Below are 13,204 nucleotides of genomic sequence, written 5' to 3'. Positions count from 1 at the left end.
AATCCGTAAAAAGTAGAACACTCTTATTGGTTGCTAGGGGGTCTGAGGTCTTAGCAACTAAATTATTAATATATACGTGCGTTGCTATGGAAATCAATATGAAATGTCAAAATGACATTTCAGTATTATTTCTATCGAGTAAAAATTTTTTTGATCGTTTGAGCTAGTCAAGTCAAGTTTATATGATTCAACAGAAAATTTAAAAACGTTGTATATAAAAAGTTCTTTTTATCTTGTAATTATTTTATGGTTAGTTTTACCGAAAATAATTATTTTTTCAGCTACGGGTCACAAGTATAGTTTCACGTAGGTACTGTTTTACTAAAATTATTTAACATTTAAATGGCCATAAAAACGCTTTTAGAATAAGAACAAAAAGACAATTCTTCTCCTATACAGATATATGAAGCTAAAAGAGTTAGTAACTCAAAATGAAATATTTTTTTTGGAATAAACTGATACTACAAATTTGTATTGCAAAACAAGTCACTTCAAGTGTGCTTTCAATTAATGAGATTAGTTAATGTTGATTACAAACAAACAGTTACATAGGTATTATATTTTCTTCAAGGCATGCTCGCCTTTCATTCTCTTGAAGCTCGTAGGTCACTTCTGCTCTCAAAGCACTTTTCCCTGCTCTCACGTGGTAAGTATAGTTTCAAATCCTGATATTCTGAAAAATTTGAATCTCTATGCACCCATCAATTACATGCGTGGTCGCGCAGCCATGACCTGTTTTGGGTGAAAACTGTTTCCTCATGTCAGGAGCGAGAGCGACCAAAAGCGAGGGCGGTGCGGCTGGTCAATGCACTCCCTAGAGATAGTATAGACATTTTTAGCGATTCAATATTTATATTTTATTTTTTATTCATTCTATTTTATCGTTTATTTTTATCTTGATATACTTAATTATTGTTGATTTTTTTGCTATAACAATAATTATTATTTGGTTTGATTTATCCTCTGTACAGGGTACAGCTTTGCACTTATTATTATATAATAATTATTTACACGTAAAATTCGTAACTTTTAATAAAATCTTGTAGTTGTGGGTAATAATAGTTATATTCCACACCAGCGATTGTGAACAAAGACGTATCGAATTGACTAAATTACAATCATATATGCAACAACGATTATTAATTACATACCTAACTGCATCAGATACCTGTATGTAGGTATAATGATATTATACCAATTAAACTTTTTCGCGTCGCTACTGTGATGTTTGTAATAACTAATAACAATCTAGCTTCTTATTTTCGAATTATTTTTTAAATTACTAGTGGGCATCCGCCCCCCTCCCCCCTGGCCACATTCGGCGATGTCACTCACCGTTATCGTCTTGCCAAAACCCCTACTCTCCTTTTTTGTAAATTATTAAGGCTATACCTCAGTTGAGGCATGGTCTAAAAAAATCGTGGCTAGACGATGCGCGGATTGCGGGTCGCTGGTGCAAATGACGCATGCCGAACGAAATATAATTTGTCATATAAATCCAACATGCGTCCATTTAATGTTCGGTTTATTGTTCTATTAGTAACAATAATAATATATTCATTGACATGTTTTCTTTTTCAAGTAAATGGGTAACGTTTTTAGTCATCTTTACACGATTTAAGAATTAATACCCCCGTCGCCATCACGAAACAAATTGACGTATTGACACCTCGACGTCCGCTCTCCGAATGCCAGCGAGTCCAAAATTTCGTCGCGCCTATAGTTGAAAATTATTGGCCGTTTCACTGATGTATCGTCTTAAGATTTACTGTTTCGTTATATTCGAAAATTAAACCGACGACAACTCATGTTTTTTTACATCTCTATATTCTATTAATGCAGGTTTCAGATCGATAAGATCATTAACAATTTTTTAATATACTTTTAATATAGTGCATTTTCATCAGGCTAGAATAGTCAAGAATAAGCATTATAATTAATTTCAATTGTATAGATAGGTCATTAGGTTTTATGCGTCACACATGATAATATTATAGCACTGACCTCATCAGGCGGCAGGGTAAGCCGTATCGCGAACCTCTGATTTTGATCGATTTACAATCATTTTGCGATGCTTGAGACCAATGTAGCGAGATGATGCCTCATCTGGTTCGATAAATTTTAGCGTCAATTTGTACGTAAATAACCAAACTAAGTAGGTATTATAGTAATAATACTCAAGATTTCAATTGCTTATAATTTTTGAACTTTTTTAATAGAATTCTTATAACATTTTTTTCATTTTTATCCAGCTCGAACTACTCGTAAAACTGCTCGGCACGTCAGACAGTCAAAAAATAATATTTGGGAAATTTTGGCACGCGTACATAAAAAGGTTCGCCATCCCTGCCCTATTCCTTACAACTAGATGACGTGTAGAAAACTACATAGTTGTTTTGTCAGTCATATCAGTGAAATATATTTTTTCTATGTGTGTCCAAAATGATTGATGCAACATTTCATTTTACATCTTTTTGACATGGCCATATTATTTTCGCTGCAAAGTGTGCCTATCCAAATCGTAAAATACATGCAGATGTGAAAATAATTATTCTCATTAAAATACTCTATGAATATACGGAAGTCATACAATTATAATACGTATAACAAAATTTCGTAAAATTAAGGCTAAGAAATTTTAAATTGGTCAAAAATTAGACAAACAATGTTTTTAGGTTAATTATAATTGTAAACCTTCTATCATGATGGTTTAATCTTATTCTCTCTGACACATTTCAATTGTTAATAAATATTAAATTTCTTTCGCTACAGTTTGCAATAGATTCATACAATTAATATTCTCTTGTTTATGGCTGCTGTTCTTACAGTTTATAGTATCTATACCTGAACCTAGCTAGACCATAAACTACTTCGAGTGCAGGTCGATAGTATACACATATTAACATTGAACAGTGACGTCCCGTGGGGGTAGGCAAGTCGTACGTTGCTTAGGGGAGGCAAATTATAAAGGGCGGTTAGTGAAGAAATTGAGTACAAATATCACAACTTTTCAGGGCAGTGGAGGTTTTCCACGAAGCAGTCAAGCAAGCAGAAAAGTATTGACACCTTAATTAAAGTTTAAAAAAATAATACAAGTATAAAAAATCCTGACAACAAAACTATCAATACTGTATTGTAATCCATTGTGATATATATTTTAATGGCGGTTTATCGCACAGGCAACATTTTAACAAGGGTACCTCCAAAACTGTCAGCGCCACAGACATCCACGTACTTAAAACCGCCACTGTTTTGAGAGTAGGTTTTGTTGAACTATTCAAATTCTCAGCAGATGGTGTGTATGTAAATTTTAAAGATTTTTGGTTCATTTGTCTGTTCAAGATTGCTAAAAATTAAAAAAAAAAAGGTAATTATGTATAAATGAAAAGGGACGGCATACAAAGTCTGCTTAGGGGCGGCACTTTTCCTAGGGACGTCACTGGGTAAACGGCAGAAAACTCGACATGATTTCGATACTAAATTACACATTCAACAAAGCACTTTTATATGACAATTAAACAGGTTATAAAATTGATTTTTAACTCTTTGAAAGGGGCTCGAGATTACAGCATGCTCCCTTACCCCTTACATTCTAAATCAAATGATCGCTAACTCGGTTGAAGGTTGACTGATCCCTTCTCAGGTATCATCATCATCATCAAGGGCGCGACAACCCGGTGTGGGTCTTGGTCTCCTCCAACAGCTCCCTCCACCTGTCCCTATCCAGTGTGGCCGCTTTCCAATTCGGTACCCCCAGAATATGGCAGTCACTGGCAGCTCCATCCAACCAGCGAATCTTTGACCTGACTCTTGCCCTATTGGATTGCTGGACATCACTCTCTTTGCCGGTTCATTGTCATTCATACGGTGCACATGACCTAGCCATCGCAGTCTCCCAATCTTAATTGATTGAACTGCGCTACAATCTTCGTACAACCCGTAGAGCTCAGCATTATATCTTCTCCTCCAATTGGTGCCGTCCCTGATCGGTCCATATATACGGCGGAAAATTTTTCTTTCAAAAATGTTCAGGGCTCGTTCATTTCGCAGAGTTGTCCAGGTTTCCGATCCGTAGGTGAGCGTCTATGCTAACCGCTTTCGGGCGCCAAGCAAAAAAGGTTAGGAATCACTGGTCTAAGGTGTCTAACACAGAAAAGAAAAATTATTTCTGAGTTCCCTGGTGTCCAATGACTGCTCATTTGCGGTAGAAATAATTTATTCGCCGCGCCATTAGAATACGATGAGAATAGATGGATACTTGCTGGTAAAAAAAAACTAAATCTTCTTCGTCACGCATTGTGGTTTATGAAGAAATAATAATGCTTCTGTCAGTCATCGAACTCATTTCTTTTCCTGTGACATTACATCATTTTTTTATCTCTTTCTTTGCGATCATTTGCTACGAATGGTTGCATCACTTTTTTAAGTGAATATATTCTGGCTGAGCCATGACCAGTGACGGATGATTATTGCTAAAATATTCTGTCGGTAAGAATGATCAAATTCATCATACAGCCGGGGATTTTAATGACCCAGTGATTTCCACCCGTCTTTATTTTAAACCCTTATAATATATCATACACATTATACTCTGGGTGCATCTTTCTAACTGACACGTGGGTAAAATATGAAATATATGCTTCGGGTGTTGATATATTCCACCTACGTGAGAATGAGTTTAGGTGGACGCTGCTTAAATTAATAATAAAATTAAATTAGGGTCTGCTTAACTCATCCGGTGTACTTCCTTGTACCTATCTAATTTATCTACTGATCTATTTCTTTTTTATGTAATACTGTTATATATCTTTGTTTCTAAATGTCATGTTGTGAACGTCTTAAACTTATAATTTGTAATGTCCACAATATGTTTTAAAAAAATTGAAATTGAATGACAAACGGTAATTGATACACTAACTAATTAAAATTAATAATAATATTGTAAGCCGCGCAAAAAATCCTCTTTAGGAAATGCTGCGTATCCCAGTGGTATTCAAACTGTACACAGTGGCGCTCTGGGGCGTCACGACCAATACCCAGGGGCGTTGTAGCTGAATTTATGTAGTATTTTTAATAATTGACAGTCTTAATAGGTAGGTATAACGCACTGGTGCACTATCATAGTGATAGATATTTCTCCTGCCTATACAATTTTTGAAAAACTTCTATCTCACCTTAGTAACTGATTAAAATCATACTTTCGTGAAAATGGTGTGGAAAAATTCACGTGGAACTTGACTGAAACTACTGTAGCTGGAGATATGTCCCGTGACGCTATGAGGTCATGTATTGTTTGGAGCTGGTAAATTGAGGACGTAGTGTGAATGATACAACTATTAAAAATAGATTCCGTAGATGAATTCACCGTAGCAAAGTTCACCATGAGCTGTCTTACCATTGCATATAGTAATGCTCTAATTTTATTAGATTCAATACGAACAATCATTTTAATAGTTTTGACAGAAAATATGACGTAGTTAGAGTGACGCCGAGTGAGATAAAACGATGCAATAATTTTCATATAAGAGCGGTCTGAAATAATAACGGAACGAAACATAAATAAGTAATTTACCGTTTGTAATTTGTGCGCAGTACAAGAAATTGCAACCTGCGCAATTTCAAGATTGAGTAGTTCCGCTGTAGCTGATATTTGAATGTTACGACTTGATAAAGTGTTTTATTAAGACATTAATTTGTTCTCAATACTATGCGGCCATATATTTCCGATACAGCATCTTACGGTGAAGTGTGTTACGGCCAATTGCATAGGCACAAATATTCGGACACGTTCGTAGAGAACGCTACTGATTATGTGTAGATATAACAGTGGGTCTATTAATTCCATATACAATGCGGTTGTCGGCGACTATCGATGGTAGTAAAATATCATATTTATGTATTGAAGTATTATAATTGTTACAATAAGTCAGTGGCGCACTCAGGATTTAATATTGGGGGGGGCAAGGAGGAGAATGTAAATTAGTCATATAGGCTCTTTATCTTCTTCACAGCCTAATTTCTCGTTTATCGGTCTTTTGTCTATTGCACTCGGTGTACCTACAACATGGTCCCCACATCCTGAAGCGGGCCCTCAGGCTAGGATATTTGGGGGGGGGGCTACCTACCGCTAAGATTAAAGGCAGTGTGAAACACTACATTAACGTTTTTCAAATTGTGTTTTAGTTCAAATTAAGGGTACTTATACAGTGAATTATTGGCGATTTTTAATACATCTACTTTAATAATGGAGCTGTCGAGTATTGACACATAATAATCAAAAAATATATTGCACAATTATATAAGTAATTGAAAATGTTCATGGCCATGAAGTACTTTTTTTACTATTAAAGCTAATTTATGATGTGTGTTTATCTCACTTATCTGGTCAACCCGACACGCCAGGTCCCCTACAGCCCGGGCCCCCAGACAAGAGCCCTGTCAGCCCTCCCCAGCCATGACCTACTCCACCCCGGAATTCGGGTGGACACCGAGAATTTTTTGACAGTTCCATTAGGGATTGGGTTTCTAAAAAAACCTGACAATAGTGTTTCAAAATTTTTGTGTTAGAAATTAAAATCTAAGAAATTTTTCTAAAAAGGGTGCTGGAGAAGTATTACAAATCATTTTTTGCCGTGTTTTTATTTGTCTAAGCCCAAAGGTATAGTTTATTGGCTTTCAATGTTTAAAATCATTCTGATAATTTTCATTTTTGGGGGGTGCCAGGGCCCCTTGCACCCCCCCATCACTGGGTTCGCCACTGCAATAAATTATCCGTCTAAATTGTCAAAACTGTCTATCTCCCTCTAAAAGTTAACACAGGCAAAAGAGAGGCTGTTAAAACAGCACTTTTTGATAGTAGACGGTCAACTTATTGTATTAATGTATATAGAATAGCCCCACAGAAACTAAAAACGATATGGGTACCATTGCTTAATGGTGACATTTTGCCTAGGTATATCACAGGGTAGAAATGCCCAGTTTGATTCCAAGATTTGAAGAAGTACAAAGATAGAGTATATCAGACTCATCCACTCATTGGTATTTTAGGGTACCGTTCTAGGGGCGGCAAGTTATATAAAAGTATGGTGAAGCAGACAGGTTATATAAAAAAGTATGGTGAGGCAGGCTGATAATCAATTTGCGGCAAAATTAACGTTAACATTATTAATTATATAGGTACGTTAAAATGACTAAAGTAAATCCTCCGAGATGCCCTGATTTTTTTTTATCGCGTCGCTATTTCTCGTAAGTTGTCGGCTATTGTAAGCCTGCTTCATTCAGTTGTATGAGAAAGCCGATTTCTTGCCCCTTTTTTTATTTAATACCTCTATGGTAGGTACCGTTATATAATATTTAGGCATGAAGAGCCACGCAAGATGAAAAAGTTTGAAAACCACTAGCGTACTCATCGGTGAAACTGTACAGTAAAATTGACTAACCGTTTCCAAGGTATTTAGACTTTTCTTGGTGGTAATTTGGTGAATGTTTTCAATTTTATTCTCCACAATAATATTCGTGAATAAACGATTAACCTACTTGATATAATTTACTAATATACGTAAAATACGAAGTGATAGATTTTCTTTTAATTTGACAACTTTGCTCAGTATCCTACAAATACGAAAATCAGGGATAGACTAACTGTTTGGCCTTATTCTGTTGTTCGAATAGCGGGACCTTTGCTAAGGCCACTCTTTTTACGGGTGATGGATTTTCAGCGGGTTGAAGGAACAATCGGAACAATGCTCATACAGTTGTGAATCTTTCGTGTGTTCTGGCCTTCCAAAAAAGAAACAGTATAATTTAGAAAAATGTGCGCTCCTTATGAACATATACACTATGCTACTCTTCTAATTATCCTTAAAGAATCCCGCAGAAATCAAATTCTACCGTACACGCCCGTAGGTTGTTGAAAAACTTCAGTGTTTTTGGTTGTTGTATTGTAATGCATAATATGTATATTGCACGTACTGTATTAATCATTATCGGCGCCAAGACAGCAATCGTCCAGATGGCGTCGCTAAATCCCATTCGCTGATGGATGGTAATTAGAGGTTTTAAACTGCGACGCAGAACCATATTTAGGCGCATAAGTCCCTCTAAGATAATATGCGCTTAACGTTAAGAGGCGTATGTCGGCGACCTAAGTTCGGTGAGAAAAACATAAATTATGTTTGTTAGAACTGCTGCTTAACATCGGAAACTCTGCATTACGGTCTTAGGAATCCGGCTGACTTGAAGAAAAGGCAGATCATTGGTTGGAGCTGTCTTGAGACATCCGTAGCGCATGTACGAAAACAAGACGTCAGCAGCATAGCGCCATTTACTTTTTTTTATTTTGATTCAATACTTCCAACCCAGATAATATTATTTGTATGTAATCATCTATCTATATTCTATGGCAATATAAGGCACCTACTTATAGCTGTAGAGTGTAGACTGTAGGCCCTAGTGCCGACCAATTTTAACAACCTACGAAAGCAAATCAACCTTTAATAACAATATTTATTATATTAATATGTAGATGGATACTTTTTATATTTACGAAGTTAGTTTAATGACATTCAATTATTATCTCTTTACCTAAACATATCGATGTAGGACTTAGGTACTACTATAGACGGCCTTAGTTGATACGCATCTGTCATTTTTTTCGTATTATGACAGGTCTGGAGACCTTGCAACAAATTATAGCCTGTATCCTAAGCAGTGACGTCCCGTGAAGGTAGTCATATCATACGTTGCTTAGGGGCGACAAATGAACGAACAAATACTGATCATTACAACTTTTGGAAGCAGTGTCGATTTTTCATGAAGCGGGCGATGCGGTCGCTTCATTAGAAAGTAGCGTATTTAAGTTTTAAAACATCCTAAGGAGGCCTCCATACTCGTCAGCGCGTTAGACCTCCACGCACCTAAAACCACTGCCGTCTGAGATTAGATGTAGTGGAAATGCTCTAATACTCATTAGATTTTTTGGTATGTATGTATTTTTTCAAGATTTTTTTGCATTCGTCTATTTAATTTAACATACTAAAATAGGTAGACAAAATTTGAGACTAAAATGAAAGGGGGGGGTATTCTATGTCTGCCTATGGGCGGCACTTTGCCTAGGGATGTCACTGGGGCTAAGGACACCACATATTTATACAAAAATAGAGTTGTGCTGCAATGATTCTTTTACAATATTGAAAACATCGAATTATAAAATAATCTGTGTGTGTACTTATTTACGCGCGTTAGAAGTTATACTTCTTTGGCGTAACAAAACAAAACTTGTGATAACCGAAATTCTTCGACTAGCTCTTAATTATTTTGTTAAATTACTCACTCAAGATTTTTATTGAGATTATTGGAACGCCGCTGGTTTATTTCTATACACTTTAACTTATATTACTAAATTATATACTTAATTATTTCTCGTTGTTTTTATTTTTAAAGTAACAACTGTCACTCTGGCGTTTAATCGTTTGTTTACGTAAGGAATTGCAAATGGCCGACAATAATAAATTCGTTGCCTAGGCAACGTAACAATTCTACTATCAAACTTTCGTTTGTATACAGCTGACTGATTCGCAGCTAACTTCATACTGTCGTGCACTTTCGTAACGGTGTGCGCGCGCAGTCCTCAATTAATTTCACTCTCTACCAAACACCCCAAAAGACGTAAGTATAACTTAAAAAATAGGAGTCTGTGAAAGTTTTTGTGTCTCATACACTTCAAGGAAAAATTCCTCTGTTTAAAGTACCTAGTCCAATCTGTCATCGGACCAAATCTTCAATAAAAATCGTCAGTGTGTGCCTAAATTAATAATGGAGGTTACAGACGTTGTTTTACCGTCAAGAACAAACAATATAGCACATAGACAGGATGATCAGACCGAGACGAATCTCTATTCTCTTTGAGATATCTACAGCAGCGTGAAGGAAACAGTAAACCTTGCCACTTGTTACTTGTTACTTGCTTAAAACAGAGGATCGTATTGTTTATATTACCCTTCCACTTCCTGAAGAATATAGAAACGAGACTGCAATAATTGGCGGTAATAACGTTACTGTTGTGGCAAACAGGGAATTTAGTAAGTATCTACTGGGGGTAGGCGGGTCATGCATTGAATGGCAGTGGCGTCCCGTGGAGATAGGCAGATTGAGCTTGGGGGTTACTCGAAGAGCGGAAAATCGAGGAGAACCATTAGGTATATACATAAATGTCAACCTAAACTTAGTAATAGGTAACGGAATTATCTTTCCATTAAAAAATTCAGTTCATTGGTTGGAAACAAAATGTATTAATTAACATAAAAGGTTTAACAGGAAAGTATTTTTTTCGGATTCGCGATGTCTAGTTTACTTCCGTTTACTTTGGACGTCACGTCCTTGGTGACACGAAATGTGCAGATTTGCTAATTATATTTGAATTATAGGTACCTAGGTACATAATTACCTAATTTAAAATTTATCCAAATACTTTTTTTGCCAGTCACTCTTGAGTTTTAGAAGTTATCAGGTTTTTAAACATATCTGAAACCGTGGACTCCCAATAATCAATATTGTGTATTGAAGCAGAGATGGTATTTAAATTAGATTTGGATGACATAGTTACTGACTTTGCAACATAAAAGGCCAGGAAAGTTTTTTTTAAATTTCAATGGTTGAGCGTTGAGACTATTAATAGTGTATTTATGATTAAAATAGATGTATGGAAGATATAGATAGATAGATATAGACGTATCTATGGAAGTATGGAAGCTAAACCAAGAGATGTCACGGAGACTTGAAGCTTTCGAGATGTGGCTGTATAGACGGGGAAGGACCGAGAAGTTCTACGTAGTATCAAAACCAGGAAACTACAATACCTCGGCCACATTATGAGAGGACAAAAATACAGCATTCCCCAACTTGTCATTCAAGGAAAGATCAATGGGAAGCGTAGCAGAGGACGGCGCCGCATTTCGTGGCTTAAGAACCTCCGTGATTGGTACGAGTGCAGCTCCACTGAACTGTTCCGGGTAGCAGACGACAAAGATAAGATCGCCTTGATGGTGGCCGACCTCCGCTAGGGGATGGCACAATAAGAAGAAGATATTGGAGTCATGAAAGGATGATAAAAATACTGTATAACAAAATGGCTCGTCTAATAAATCTCACGCACGATTGGACAGATATCTACTGAAGTAATTTTTGTTAACCTGAAATAGTCCCGACATGTACAATAATTTATGATTTCGATTTGAATTTCATAGTAAACCAAAAACAAGTAGCTAAACTAGACGATTACCGTTTTTATTTTTTCCATATTTCGATACAAACTTTCAATGTGTTTGTTTTTGTTGGTTATAAAATAACTAGGTAAATAAGTAAACAAGTAAGTATATGAATTTAAAATATATATATATTTAAATAAACATAATAACTATCTTTATACTGGTCTATTCATAATAATTGTATGTTTGTTATGAAACTTACTCTGTGTACCCTCTTAAATATACCTAATAACCTAATACTAAGCTGGGGCACGGTCTAAAATGATCGTGACTATGCGACGCGAAGATTGTGCATATGACGCATGCAGAACAAAACATAATTTAAAAAAAGTCAACATGCGTCCGTTTAATGTTATGTTTATTGTTCTATTAATAATAATAATAATACATTCATTGACATGTTTTCTTTTTCAAGTAAATGGGTAACGTTTTTTAGTCATCTTTACACGATTTAAGAATTAATTCCCCCGTTGCCATCACAAAACAAATTGACGTGCTCACAGCTCGACTTTTGCTCTCCGATTGCCAGCCAGTCCGAAATTTTGTCGCACCTATAGTTGAAAATTATTCGCCGTTTCACTGAAGTACCGTCTTAAGTAAATAACCCACAGAACGGCGCCTAACAAAATGTTAACACCATCATGATAAGGAGCATGATATTATGGGATGGGTCCTGGCTTCCTCCAATAACTCTCTCCACCTCTCTCTATCCACAGAAGTCATTGGTACCTACATTTAGACAGTGAATTTTTGGCGTCTTCTTCTGTTTGAAATCCTTACGACAATTTATTATCATTTGTGTAGATAAAATAGTAGAGTACAGTACTCTCTCAATAATCCGCCACCCCAAAAACCAGAGAAGTGTCCAATTAGTGAAAGCGGCGGATTATAGTGCATACATACAAAATATGGTAAAAATTAAAACAGGTACCTACCTATTTCATAAAAATAGTTTTTTTTTTTGAGAAATTTCTACTCGGAACTTACGGTTTTATTTATAATCAAAATCAAGTATTTACTAAATTATACATATTTATAAACTAAGTTTATTAACTAAATATTAAACAGTAAATCACTTGACACAACCTTCAGTTTGTGTGTCCCGGTTGCATTGGAGCACGGCATAATTGTGATGCGGTCCTTGGGCACTTTCCTCCCTGGTACATTACTTTCTTCGCGATGAACGTACGTTTTACGAAGGAGAAGTTTCCAAAATAAACCTGTCTCATTTGCGTTGTATACTTGTACGCGGCGGACAACTGAATTTGACAATCGAATACCGGCGAATTATAGAGCTTGATTTGGTGCTTTCGACTAGTAAAAATAACGGCGGATTATAGTAGTTGTCGGATAATCGAGCAGCGGATTACTGAGAGTGTACTGTACTTACGTATACCTAATATACTATACTATAATACCTAGTAACCATATACCTAACCATAAATATCATGGCTGATTCGTCCACTAAGCAGGGAGACTATGAAGATTGGTAATCACTGATCTAATGTGGTGATAAAATCTACTGACCTCACACTCTCAGTACTTGTCTACTCTGATATATTCTACAAGGACTGCCTTTACAATGTCATGAGCATAATTAAATAGTAATTATATTTTAAATACTTGCTGACAAGTTTTTTGTAACATTTTGTTTTCATTTTTTTATAGAACTGGAGATCCAAAAAAATCGAATGCAGTGCTGACCAGACATGAAGTAAACATGGAATCTCCAGTAAGAATAAAATCAGGTAATTTAAATTGGATTATTTAATTTCTTGCCTTTTTACTTTATTATCACAATAATTATTATGTACGAGGGTGGGTCAATAAGTCCTTAGAAAAGCCGACAGGTGGCGCGACTAGTACTGTAAGCGGTTTGTTTTCATGCAGCGGCACTACCGATTCAGTATGCTGCGAAGTTTCAATCAGATTGGTCGGGT

General features: G+C 36.0%; 1 protein-coding gene across 1 annotated transcript in view; it reads left to right on the top strand.

The window, feature by feature from the left end:
- The window catches only part of LOC147072903 (uncharacterized), a 206,490-nt gene that overhangs the window by 126,887 nt on the left and 66,399 nt on the right, over positions 1–13,204 (top strand). Inside the window, exon 3 of the mRNA XM_085945872.1 lies at positions 12,933–13,012. Within this exon, the coding sequence (XP_085801998.1) occupies positions 12,985–13,012 (28 nt within the window). The 5' untranslated portion in view covers positions 12,933–12,984. The remainder of the gene's footprint in view (positions 1–12,932; positions 13,013–13,204) is intronic.

Source organism: Rhyacophila brunnea, unplaced genomic scaffold (genome assembly GCF_057557595.1).
Source record: "Rhyacophila brunnea isolate RB1 unplaced genomic scaffold, BYU_Rbru_1.0 scaffold_19, whole genome shotgun sequence".
Classification (NCBI taxonomy): Eukaryota; Metazoa; Arthropoda; class Insecta; order Trichoptera; family Rhyacophilidae; genus Rhyacophila; species Rhyacophila brunnea.
The sequence above is the reverse complement of the archived record's forward strand: the minus strand, read 5'-3'. Positions and strand labels throughout refer to the sequence as shown.